This window comes from Sinocyclocheilus anshuiensis, unplaced genomic scaffold (genome assembly GCF_001515605.1).
Source record: "Sinocyclocheilus anshuiensis isolate Anshui unplaced genomic scaffold, SAMN03320099.WGS_v1.1 scaffold480, whole genome shotgun sequence".
NCBI classification, from domain to species: Eukaryota; Metazoa; Chordata; class Actinopteri; order Cypriniformes; family Cyprinidae; genus Sinocyclocheilus; species Sinocyclocheilus anshuiensis.
This window is the reverse complement of record NW_015555743.1, coordinates 907430-920014: the sequence shown is the minus strand read 5'-3', so window position 1 is coordinate 920014 and position 12585 is coordinate 907430. Positions and strand designations below refer to the sequence as shown.

The 12585-nt window shown below is 37.2% G+C and overlaps 1 protein-coding gene across 3 annotated transcripts; it reads right to left on the bottom strand.

The window, feature by feature from the left end:
• Window positions 1–568: 568 nt before the first annotated feature.
• gnrhr3 (gonadotropin releasing hormone receptor 3) lies at window positions 569–10810 on the bottom strand. 3 transcript variants are annotated; one of them, XM_016466864.1, is made up of 4 exons: window positions 10586–10810; window positions 6997–7508; window positions 5355–5556; window positions 569–1036 (listed from the first exon to the last, which is right to left on the bottom strand). In XM_016466864.1, exons 2-4 carry the CDS (start codon window positions 7486–7488, stop codon window positions 660–662), a joined length of 1071 nt encoding a protein of 356 aa, XP_016322350.1. In that variant the 5' UTR covers window positions 7489–7508; window positions 10586–10810; the 3' UTR covers window positions 569–659. The 3 variants fall into 3 exon arrangements, with proteins under 3 accessions (XP_016322350.1, XP_016322351.1, XP_016322349.1); XM_016466865.1 differs by lacking the exon at window positions 10586–10810 and adding an exon at window positions 9103–9156; XM_016466863.1 differs by lacking the exon at window positions 10586–10810 and having other exon boundaries at window positions 6997–7537.
• Window positions 10811–12585: the final 1775 nt, after the last annotated feature.

Genomic DNA, 12585 nt, shown 5'->3' with positions numbered 1-12585 from the left:
AAGAATCAATCATACGTTTACATGCAATTTCCATTAGTCTTATTATTCGCTAAGAATTGTGGTTATTTTTTACTGCCATTATTCACATTACCCCACTGCACAGCACAAATGATGGACTCGGAAAGAGCAGGTGTGTTACTGGCCACTGTTTTAATTTATTTACATCTAATGCAAAACACGTTTGTATGGTTGTATTCCATGCTTTTTCAGTGCCATAGAAATGTGATGGCAATTAGTTTGTCTACGCTGCCGTCGTGTTCTACTCGCCGTTTCTGGATGAGCGTCAGAGTGCCAATACGGTGTTTGTATATTTCGATTAAAATTGGTGTACGCCACCTATGTTAATACAATTGTGCTTGCTGCGATTATGAGCTTAATCGCATTATTTAGATCGAAGTATTGCGTTTACATGAGGTATAGTTTAATCGCAATAATTGTCAAAAGCTCATTATAATCGCATTAAGAGGGTGCATGTAAACGCACGGACTTTTAGTATATTAAGTATAAAATAGTGCGTGAAAATAGAGCACTTTAAGTACATTATGGAAGTGTACTTTTTTAACCTGGGCTCTCCAGCGGCTGAGAGTCTGAAGCGTGTTCTGATGCAGATGCTCCGTCAAACCCGTCGTGAACTGGAGTCGTGAGGATTGAGACGTGGTTTATGCGCTCTTCACGCTGGCCGGGTCAGACTCGTGTTCTCCGTGTCGGGCCGAGAGCCGGTCCAGAGAGCACGGCGAGTCTGCGGGGGTCCGGCAGTGGCAGCAGCAGGCGAGATCGGCGCGGAACGAGGGCGTGTAGAGGCCGTAGATCACCGGGTCGCAGCAGGTGTTCAGGTTCCCGAACACGAAGAGCAGGTGATGGATGTACTCGGGCGTGACCTTCAGCATCTCCGGCTGGAACCAGTACCAGATGCCCAGCAGATAGTAGGGTGTCCAGCAGACCACGAACGACAGGACGATGATGATGGTCATCTTCAGCGTCTTCATCCGGGCCTTCGGGATCATGTCTGTGCCACTGCGTCTCAGAGACTCGCCCGCTGCAGACACAAACACGGCATCAGCATGGCATCAGAGCTGTTCCTCAAACAGAAGAGCGTTGCGTTCGCAACATTAAGGTCATGGGTTCGATTCCCAGGGAATGCATGAACTGATTTACATTTATGCATTGGACAGATGCTTTTAACTAAAGCAACTTACATTGCATTCAAGGTACACATTTAATCAGTTCATGCTTTACAGGGGAATGAAACCCATAACCTTGGCGTTGCAAGCATTATGCTCTTCAGTTTGAGTTACAGGAAGGCTAAAACTAAAACTGATCAAACATAGCTTGAATGCAATACAAGTCAGATAAAACATCTGCCAAATGCATGAATGAAAATCTGAAATGAGCCATTCTGTTTTTGTCATTTTGATTGTTTTTTTTAATATGACTATATGGTTTCTTTTATTTTTTCATTTTTAGTTTTAGTTATTTTAGTTCATCAACTTAAACAGTTAATTTTGACAGGCATTTTTTATTTAGTCTTAATCTTGAGGCAAAAATGCTTAACAGTCTTAGTCACATTTTAGTAATTTGAGTCTTTCATAGATTTAGTCGACGAAAAGTCATTGCATTTTTGTCAACTTTTAGTCATTAATTCATTAATAAAGTCATTTAGTCATTAGTCATTAATTCTTTTCTCTTTAGACAAAATCAGTTAAGCTTATGAGAAATTTGAATCAAGGATTGAATTTGGAAAAACTTGAATAAATGTTGACAATTATAATTTTTGGATGAACTATCCCTTTAACAGTAAGTGAAAAGGGAGCAACTTATAAAAATTATAGTTGGTCATATATGATATATATAATATATATAATTTTGAAAAAGAAGCATAATAAGACAAATACGAAAGAGATACAAATTAAATTCATTTTTCAGATACAGTAGGTTTACTTAACATATTTATTTAACATTAATGACACGAATAGGTACTTAATTAGGAACGCTGTCCCTTTAAGATGGAAAGCATGCATGTAATACTGACACGCGTTCAGTTTTCACCCACCTGTTTACGTTCACTTAATCCATAACCGACTGTATTTAGTGAGATACTCTACACGATAGACATTTGGACTGCTGTGTGTGTATCTGAGCTGAGAACTGATCGCGCGCTGTATATGAGAACTGAAGAAGTGGAGCGTGCGCGAGAGAGAGCACAGGTCAGCAACGTGATCCGAACCTGTCTCGATCTATCACAGACGCTACGATATTTTCAAACCGGTTTGATATTATCGCCACGCGATCTCGTAATGTGAGCGACACAATGACAAGGTGGAGCTAATCCAGCCAATCACAGTGCAGATGGTATAAATACTCTTATCATGCATCTTTATGAACAGACATGAAAAGCCAAAAATTTATCAAATCAACTAACTAGAAATAAATGTAACAAATGCATAGGCTATATTTTGTGTATATAATACCACGTTTCATTGTACTGTTTAATTACCTCCAACTCTTTCTGCATTACTGACAGTCCACGTCTTCCAAGCCATATTCTCTTATGTCGTGGTTTCTTCTTTCTTTCTGATAAAATAACTACAGACCAACTGAAGGGCCAGTTGATCGTCCATGCTTGAAGAAATGGCCTATAATCACTGAAATTTCTCGCGAGAATTTATGTGAGAAAACGTATTTTCGCTGATGGTCGGGAACGCCTCTTCACTGAATATTTTGTAGTGTGCGCACCTTGTTAGCGTTGTGTTGTGTAGTATGCGCGCAGCTATGACAAGACCACGACAGATGAGAACAAATCTTGTTGCATAGTGTAAGCAACACAGTGATTGGGCTAGTCTTTCAATCCTGTAGTGTGAGCCCGGCTTTAAGTTAATCGACAACGAATTGTGACTCCTGGGAGCTGAGACTAGATATGCAAACGTCCCTTATCTGATTGCAATCCAATGACAGGGACACACATTTTTAAAGGACAAGACAGTAGCCTATAGGACAGGGATCCTCAAATCTGTCCCACGAGATCCACTTTCCTGCAGAGTTTAGCTCTAACCCTAATCAAGCACACCTGAGCAAGCTAATCAGTGTCTTCAGGATCATTAGAAAATCACAGGTAGGAGAGTTTGATCAGGGTTGGATCAAGATTTGAGGAACCCTGCTATAGGATGTATTTTGAATTCCGGTAGTCCTCAAATAACATTATAGTCTCGTCTCGTCTTGTTAACGAAGACGCGGCATAAATTTCGTCATAGTTTTTATCATCAGATATTAGTTTTAGTTCGTCAACGTCTTGTCTTAGTCACAGAAAAAATGTTCGTTAACAAATATTTTTCGTTGTCGTCTTCGTTGACAAAATTAACACTGAACTTAAACCAATCAAACATTTATTAAATAAAAAAAAAAAAGTTTAAAATAAAAAGTTTTTCCATATTTTATTTCAGTTCATATTTATTTTAATTCAAGTTCAAAATGTTCTTTATGATTTTAGTCTGATTAACAATGCTCTTCATATTCATCTGCTAAAAACAATTTAACATCCAAAAAATTAAATTAAATGTATAAAACAAATGACACATGAACCTGCAATGTTTTTAAATGCTTATGTAGGTGAAGATGGCACAATTCCTAAAAAAAGTTATTTTAAAATATATGATTGGCCTACAATCAAAATTAATTTTAAAACATATTAACTGCCCAAATCCTCGTCATTAAACTCTATCATTTAATAATAAACTTTATTCTATATACCAACACACATACACACACACACAAATGTTGTTAAAATAAAAAAGTAAATATGCATAATAAGAAAATAAAAATAAAATGTAACTCATAAATATGTGAGAAGGGCAGGGTGGTGATATTTTTGTGATGTCTCTAAGCCTATAAAAACATCTAGCAAACCCTCATGAATATCTGACCTTGTTTGTTGCCCTTGGCAGGAATCAAGTGACCGTAGAGTCAGATCTGAGCAAAGCTCTCGGGGCTTCAGAGGGAGGAAAATAGAAGCTGCGCTGATCCGACACTGCTGCGATATTACAGTAATCCACTGACTGCTGTTACTGTAGACATGTGACTGTGTGTTATTGAGCGCCTAATGGAGCCGCTAAACCTGAGAGGGGCATTATAGGTATCTTCAGCGGCTAAAATCAACTCTTTTCCACACCTGCCAATTCAAAGGAATTGAGCAAATGTACCGGACATAAGGATTACTAACTGCTTATGTAACTTTGCATTATGGGTATTGTAAATGTACTGTTGCCTTTATGATGATGAATTATTAACAGTTTTCTCTTGTATATCAGTGTCAGTCCAGCAGGTTATTGTTTCACTCATGGCATCATATCTTGCCACATAAGACAAAAAAAGTAATTATGAGATAACGAAATTGAGATTAAAAAGTCATAATTATGAGCAAAACATTTCTCATCATTTCAATGTTTTATGACTTTTTATCTCATAATTGTTTTTTTTTTTCAACCTCATATTTATGAATTTGATCTCATAATAATGATTTTGCGTGTCATACTTTTTGACTTGTCATAATTATGACTCATCTCATAATTTATATTTTTAGATTTTACTTTGTATCTTAATTATGGTTTAGTATGTCATAATTTTCAGTTTTTACCTTTTAATTTACTTTTTATCTCATAATTAAGATTTTTATCTCAATTATAAAATTTTATCTCATAATTGTCATACTTTTGATTTATGTCATAATTGACTCTTTCTCATTATTTCGATTATCTCATAACTCTGACTTTCTCATAATTATGACTTATTGTATCACTTAGACATTTATCTCATAGTCATGACTTTTTAATCTCATGACTTTATCTCAAAATTTATGTTTACCTCATAATTATGATTTGTTTTAAAATCTTATTGATACTTTTTACCTCATTTTGACCTTTTATCTCATAATTATAGTTGACATACTTTTTATGTCATAATTATGACCCTTTATCTCATAATTTCGATTGTCTCATAATTCCAACTTTTTATCTCATAATTATGACTTATTGTATCCCATTTAGACATTTATCTCATAGTTATGACTTTATATCTCAATTTATACTTTTACCTCAATTGATTTTTAAATCTCATAATTTATACTTTTAGAAACTACACCTGACGTTAAATATTGTTACTTTAATTTTTTTATTTTGGTGGTTTACTCCACATGTGTGTTGCGACATGAAGAAAACTTTACTCATCCCAAATAAACAAAATGTTACGCTATGGTAAAAGCTTTTAGATGACGTGCAAGTCATATTTTCTTTAGAAGCGATTATTTGCCATTACAGTCGAGTGTAAGAGGCTGTGAGACTCTGCAGGGCCGCGGGTCGCTGTACCTTTGCTCTTGTGCAGCTGTCTGTTGATCTCGATGAGGATGCAGGTGTAACAGCAGCTCATGACCAGCAGCGGAATCACGTACAGCGTCACGAAATGAAACATGTTGTACGCAGTCTCATGCCAGCGCTCGCGGAAACTCCCGTGTGTGACACACTGAGTGAAGTCCACACTCTCCGCTTTGACCGTCCGGAAGATGAACAGCTACAAGAGTAAGATTTGTGTTTAGAACCAGCGAGTATTCATGCATTGGTCAATTATGTGCTATTTTACTCCATAACATGTCTTCTTCCAGACTAGTGGAAGGAAAACATCCAAAATACACATTGAAGTGTTTATTTTATTGCCCTTTATTTATTTGCATCTGTAGATTCCAATCTTTAAAGAGTTTTTTTTTTATCTTACAAACACCAAACTTTACAGTTTTATTCCTCTCTATATTCTGACTGTTTGTTCATATTTCAGTCACACTGATTTATACAACATTTTATTCCTAAAAACATGTTTAAAATGTGTTTGTTTTCTGTCTGTTGACAGTATTTTTTTTTATGGAGTGATGAAAAGAGAAATCCAGAATCCCCTCTGGAAAAGCCTGGATTTATCCAATGTTCAGATTTATTTGCAGTAAATTCATGCAAATTAGTGCATATTTCATTACATAATTCCTCATTCACATTTGTGAATCCAGAGTTTCTAGTGCATGTGAGTGTGTATGTGTTTGAATTAGTGTATAAGTGAGTGTGTCTGAGTGAGTGAGTGTGTGAGCGAGTGATTGTGAGTCAGTGAGTGAGCATGAGTGAGAGCTTGTGAGTTAGCGTGAGTGAGTGTGTGAGCTTGAATGAGTGAGTGAGTGTGTGTGTGAGTGTGTGAGCTTGAATGAGTGAGTGAGTGAGTGTGTGTGTGTGTGTGTGAGTTTGACTGAGTGTGTGAGAGCGTGTGTTAGTGAGAGTTAGCGTGAGTCAATGTGTGAGCTTGAATGAGTGAGTGTGAGTGTGTGAGCTTGAGTGAGTGTGAGAGAGTGTGAGTGAGAGTGAGTGAGTGTGTGAGCTTGAATGAGTGTGTGAGCTTGAGTGAGTGTGAGAGTGTGTGAGTGAGAGTGTGTGAGCGTGAGTGAGTGTGTGTGTGAGTGAGCAAGAGTGAGTTGGTTTGTGAGCGTGAATGAGTTTGTGAGTTAGTGAGAGTGAGTTAGTGAGTGAGCGTGAATGAGTGTGTGAGTTAGTGAGTGAGCGTGAATGAGCGTGTGAGTGTGTGAGTGAGAGTGTGTGAGCTTGAGCGAGTGTGAGAGAGTGTGTGAGTGAACAAGTGTGTGAGTGAGAGTATGAGCGTGAGTGAGAGTGTGTGTGTGAGTGAGTGAGCAAGAGTGAGTTGGTGTGTGAGTGTGAATGAGTGTGTGAGTTAGTGAGAGTGAGGAGTGAGAGTGAGTTAGTGTGTGAGCGTGAATGAGCGTGTGAGTTAGTGAGTGAGAGTGAGTTAGTGAGTGAGCGTGTGTGAGTTAGTGAGTGAGTGTGTGTGAGTTAGTGAGTGAGCGAGAGTGAGTTAGTGAGTGAGCGTGAATGAGTGTGTGAGTTAGTGAGTTAGTGAGTGAGAGTGTGTAAGTGAGGGTGCGTATATGAGTGTGTTTGTGAGCGTGTGTGTGTGTGTGACCTGTGGCGATGCGATCAGTGCGCTGAGGCTCCAGGCCAGCAGTAGCATCCTCCTGTTCCTGTGATGGGCGTTGAGCGAGTCCAGCGGCCACAGGATGGCGTGATGCCGGTCCAGACTGATGACCACCAGGATGAAGGCGGAGGTTTGCATGGCGAAGAGCTTCAGGAAGCACAGTAGCTTACAGAGCCCGTTTCCGGCGTACCACTGCACCGTCACGTTCCACACCATGTCCAGCGGCATCACAATGAAGGTCATCATCAGGTCGGCCGACGCCAGGCTGATGATAAGAGGACGCAGGTGAGACGCCAGACGCCGACCGCGCGACACACTGATGAGGAGCGCCAGGTTACTGACAGCGGCGAACAGGAAGAGCACCATGGTGGCTGAGACGCGGGCCTGAGCCGCGGGAGTGAAGGAGGGCGCCGTCCAGTCCGTCAGCAGCGGCGGGAGAGACGCGTTAGACACAGACGGCAGTGACGTGTTATCAGACATCACACCGCTCTGATCTGCACCTGCGTGAAGACACAAAAACAGCATCTGAACGAGGTAAAACTGAACAACAGCAGTGTAAAATACACTGATATGACAACATCATTTATATAATATACTCAATGTGGTGTGCATACACATCTAAACCAAAATGCATATGCATTGCAGTATTTTAGTCATTTCGACTAGTCAATCTCATAATTATGATTTAGAATGTTGTAATTGTGACTTTTTATCTCATAATTTAGACCTTTTATTCCATAATTATGACTTAGTATGTCACAACTGTAACTTAATTATCTCATAATAAATGACTTATTGTCATCATTTCAATTTTTAATGTCATTGACTTTTTATCTCAGAATTTTGACTATTTAATCTCATAATTATGACTTTATCTCATAATGATTTGTAATGTCATAATTATGACTTTATCTCATAATTTTGACTTTTTAATATCATAATTATGACTAATTATGTCACAATTACAACTTTTTTATTTTTATCTCAAAATGTTTTGTAATTGTTTTTTTAATGTCATATTTGACTTTTTATCTCATAATTTCATATTTTTAATCTCATAATTCATGTGATCGTTTTTGTTTTGTCAAAATTATGATCTTTTTATGTCATAATTATGATTTAGAATGTTATAATTGTGACTTTTTATCTCATAATTTAGACCTTTTATTCCATAATTATGACTTAGTATGTCACAACTATAACTTTTAATTATCTCATAATTAATGACTTATTGTCATAATTAAAAATTTTAATGTCATAATTGACTTTTTATCTCATAATTTTGACTATTTAATCTCATAATTATGACTTTATCTCATAATGATTTGTAATGTCATAATTATGACTATCTCATAATTTTGACTTTTTAATATCATAATTATGACTAATTATGTCACAATTACAACTTTTTATTTTTATCTCAAAATTATGATTTTTTTTAATTGTTTTTTATTGTCATAGTTATGAATTTTATCTCATGATTTCAGCTTTTTAATCTCATAATTCATGTGATAATTTTTGTTTTGTCAAAATTATTATCTTTTTTTGTCATAATTATGATTTACAATGGGCTTCCACAGAAACGGAACCTAACACTAAAACACGTTGATTTAGTTTAATCTGAGGAATATTCCACATTTGTGTCCCAACATGAACAAATTTTTAGTCATCCTAGATAAACAAAATGTATGTGTTTGCTAATTTAAGCATCACTGTTATTATTGCTCATAGTTAGTGATATTAAAGTTGTGATAATAGGGTTAGTAATTAATATTAGTAATTATCATATTTCGGATTACATTGCATAATTAGTTAAGCATTTCTGTTATGGCTCATAGTTAGTTGAACAAACCATTTTGAGTATTAAAGTTGCATTGAAATTGAAGCAGCAGCAGATATTTTCTTCTGTATTTTGACATGACAAGTGATTGGAGAAGTTCAGCATATGTTACAAGAGAGGATATCCAGTTATGACATTCAGATTAAACATTACCAGGTCAAAAAAAAATAAAAATGCAAAATGAAACATGCACAGATGAATCGTTCACAGTAAGATCAAAAACATGCATTTAGAAAACTGATACAGTGAATTACATTTCAAACAGATTTTAAAGTGTATTTGAGGGATGCATTTGCCCTTAAAAGACACGCCGTCAGTCAGCGTCAGATCAGAGCCGATTGCAGAGAAGAGCTGTCCCAAGTGTCTTTGTGTGTCTCTGTCCTCGCCATCAGGAGCTCCAGCTGACAAACACCACACATATTCAACTAAAGCCCTAATCTGAGTTTGAACAGCAGGTTCCTGCCAAACAAGCGTTCCTTCAGCTCCAGGAATTCAGTTCAGCATCGCACACACACTGAGATCCGACGCGGATCAGCACAGAACAACACGTCCTGATAGAATCAATAGTGTGTAACGCAAACCCATGCAGTCTGTGATCATTAACACGTTCATTAACAAACTCTCCACGTGTGAAACGAGAAGCCCGAAGAGTCTCGGTGGGGTTTGAAGACTTAATCTGAAGGTCAAAGTTTAGTTTGTTAATCAGGTGAACAGCATAAATGACACACGCTAAACCTTCCTGCCGACTGCAAATGAAACCAACATCACTGTATAGGAATTTAGGATTTTTAACATTCTTGCAGCTTAAACAGTACACAAAGGTCATTGGTTCGATTCCCAGGGAATGCATTATAGACTGAATGCAATGCAGTCACTTGGATAAAAGCATGATGCGTAAAGGTACATTTTAAAAGGTTATGAAACACTGATGTAAAATACAAAATATGGTAACGCTTCACTTGACGCCTTTATGTATAAATAAAAATAATAAAATGCAGTTTTGCTGATTGATTAGCTGAAATTGGTTGTTGTGTGTTTTAATGCATTATGCTTTCTGAAGGAATAGTGTATTATAATATATTAGAACTGTGGTTACAATTATCATACAATGCATTGTAAGGTGCATAATGATATATAAACGTTTCATGTAAGGTGTTACCAGAAATCTTTACGATTCTCTGCTATTGATAGGTGACGAGATCTTCAGGTTTTGTTTATCAAAGCAAAAGAGAAGCCAAATACAGACATTCTCACATTCATGCTCAAGCTCCTTTTTTGCTTAGAATTTGTACTGAAGATATGCACATAATATGCAAAATAGAATCATTATTTATACTTTTGGACTCCACTGCAGACTGTAAATCTAGACTTGTTAGACATCTTTATGTCAGGCCTATAATTTATTAAAGAGTACAGGATATTAAAATATTTAATGGCTAGTGCGCCTTCTGCATAAACACTATTATATTCATATTAATGTTAATTAAACCAAACAATATAGAGCAGAATATTGACTCGTGTTCCAGGACTAGTTTCGATATCAATCAAAGAACGATCTGGATTCTTATAATTTAACAACACATGATGTTAGTTAATGCTCACATGGCATGCAGCTAAACCAATTATTTTGATTGTTTTTGTTTTTGTCACACATTTTCTATGAATTAGTTTTAATCTCTTCATCGACTCCGATATCCAGTTTGCTGTTAGGATGAAGCTCTATCATGAAATGCTCACCTCGGAGTAGTTTCTCTCTAATGCAGTTAAATTCTCCTTCTCTCAGCCGGACTCTCTGACTCACTCTTTCCCATCGCACTGAATCCTGTTCGAGTCAATCAAAGGAATTCCTGATTATCCAGATCTCACATCCCATGAGATGAGCAGAGGATTGGGATCTGGTGCTTATCCTGGACCCGATCATCACGTCTCATAATCCAGTTTAGGAGAAGCACAAGACTTGATGAAGAGGAGAAGCAGAGGAATCCTGGCGAACAGAGGAGAGCTGCGGTTAGTACAGACTCAGTGTGTGTGTGTGTGTGTGTGTGTGTGTGTGTGAGAGAGAGAGGGATTGGGATCTGGTGCTTATCCTGGACCCGATCATCACGTCTCATAATCCAGTTTAGGAGAAGCACAAGACTTGATGAAGAGGAGAAGCAGAGGAATCCTGGCGAACAGAGGAGAGCTGCGGTTAGTACAGACTCAGTGTGTGTGTGTGTGTGTGTGTGTGTGTGAGAGAGAGAGAGAGAGAGAGAGAGAGAATATCTCCACCACTCATGTAAACCGATGGGAAAATGCCATTTGAAATTCTTTATAATTCCAGGTTCGATGTATTATTTTTGAGTTACTCTTTATGTAAGCCACGTCTTTCATATATTTAGTCTGTGAGAATGTAGCATCAGTGTTGGGGAGTAACTAGTTATATGTAATGGAATTACACAATTTAATTACAAATGTAACTCTAATCTGTTACAGTTACTGAGAGAAAATGTGTAACTAAATTACAATTACTTATGAAAATGTTAACGATTGCAAAGGGGGTTGCATCTGAATATTTTCACACAGATATTTAATTGAGTACTTTCATAAATTGCAGTGACCACTCTAACATATGAGACAGCAATGTTTCAGGCGTTTAGGACACATGTTTATTCAATAACTGTTTTATTTCCAATTTGGGTTTATGTATATGCTTTATTTTTTCCAGATGAACTGCCCCCCCCCCCATTTTATAGCAATATTTGATTTCAAAAACAGTATCATAGCTATTAAACTGTTATGATTTTAAATCTGTATTTAACCTCAGAATGATCTGAAAGTAAAAAGTGGTGCTAAAGTCAGACATGGCTGTGCTTTAAAATTCAATTATTATACTCTTAATTCAAGTGATGAAGGGTTTTGAAAGTATGACAGTAATCAGTGAATCTGTTACCTGTCACATTTCCAAAGTAACCTTCACCATCTGGACATTGTATCTTCATTATTCATGGGTGCAAAAGTGTAGAATTGAGTAGAGATGCTATGACATGTCCCTACCAATATCCAGCACCTACTAAATTGTTCCTAGCAATAATTTTAATCGAACAATTAAATATCTGTTATCTGCTGTTATGTCCCCACCAATGCCAAAATCTAACCTACACCCTTGATTGGATGTATCTGGACTCGTTAGGCGAGTTTTAATGGAATATCACACATTAAATCTCTATTGACAGACAGGTAAGAAATCACACCTGTGCGTGTTACAGGAGGTCAATCATTCTTCAGTAATTATGGATGCTCTCGAATGAACTGATTGTTAAAAGTACTAAATTGAAAGAAGATCATACTGTTGTGTTTTGGTGATTAAATCAAAGGTTCTCATTATATATTAGTATTGAACTCTTTTGCATTCTTAATTTAACGAGAGTGAGCCGCTGGAGGATGATGTTATTTCATTAACATTGTCTGATCCAGGGGCCAGTGCTCTGCTGGAAAGCAGGAAAATGTCTGAGGAGGGCAAAAAGCTGAGGCTGAGCTTTCCCAATCCTCCTGCCCTGCGTATGATGAGCTTTTGAAAGTTGCCACGGCGAGGCTTTACTTGCCGTGAAGCGGGTGAAGAAAATTACATCGTGAGGTCATCTATTAAAAAAAACAAACAAAAAAAAACAACGATGAACGTTATTTTTCTGGCCATAACCTTCCAGCTCAGGTGAGCCTTCCTTTCTTCCTGTTTTCCATATAAAGATTGAGAAGGAATG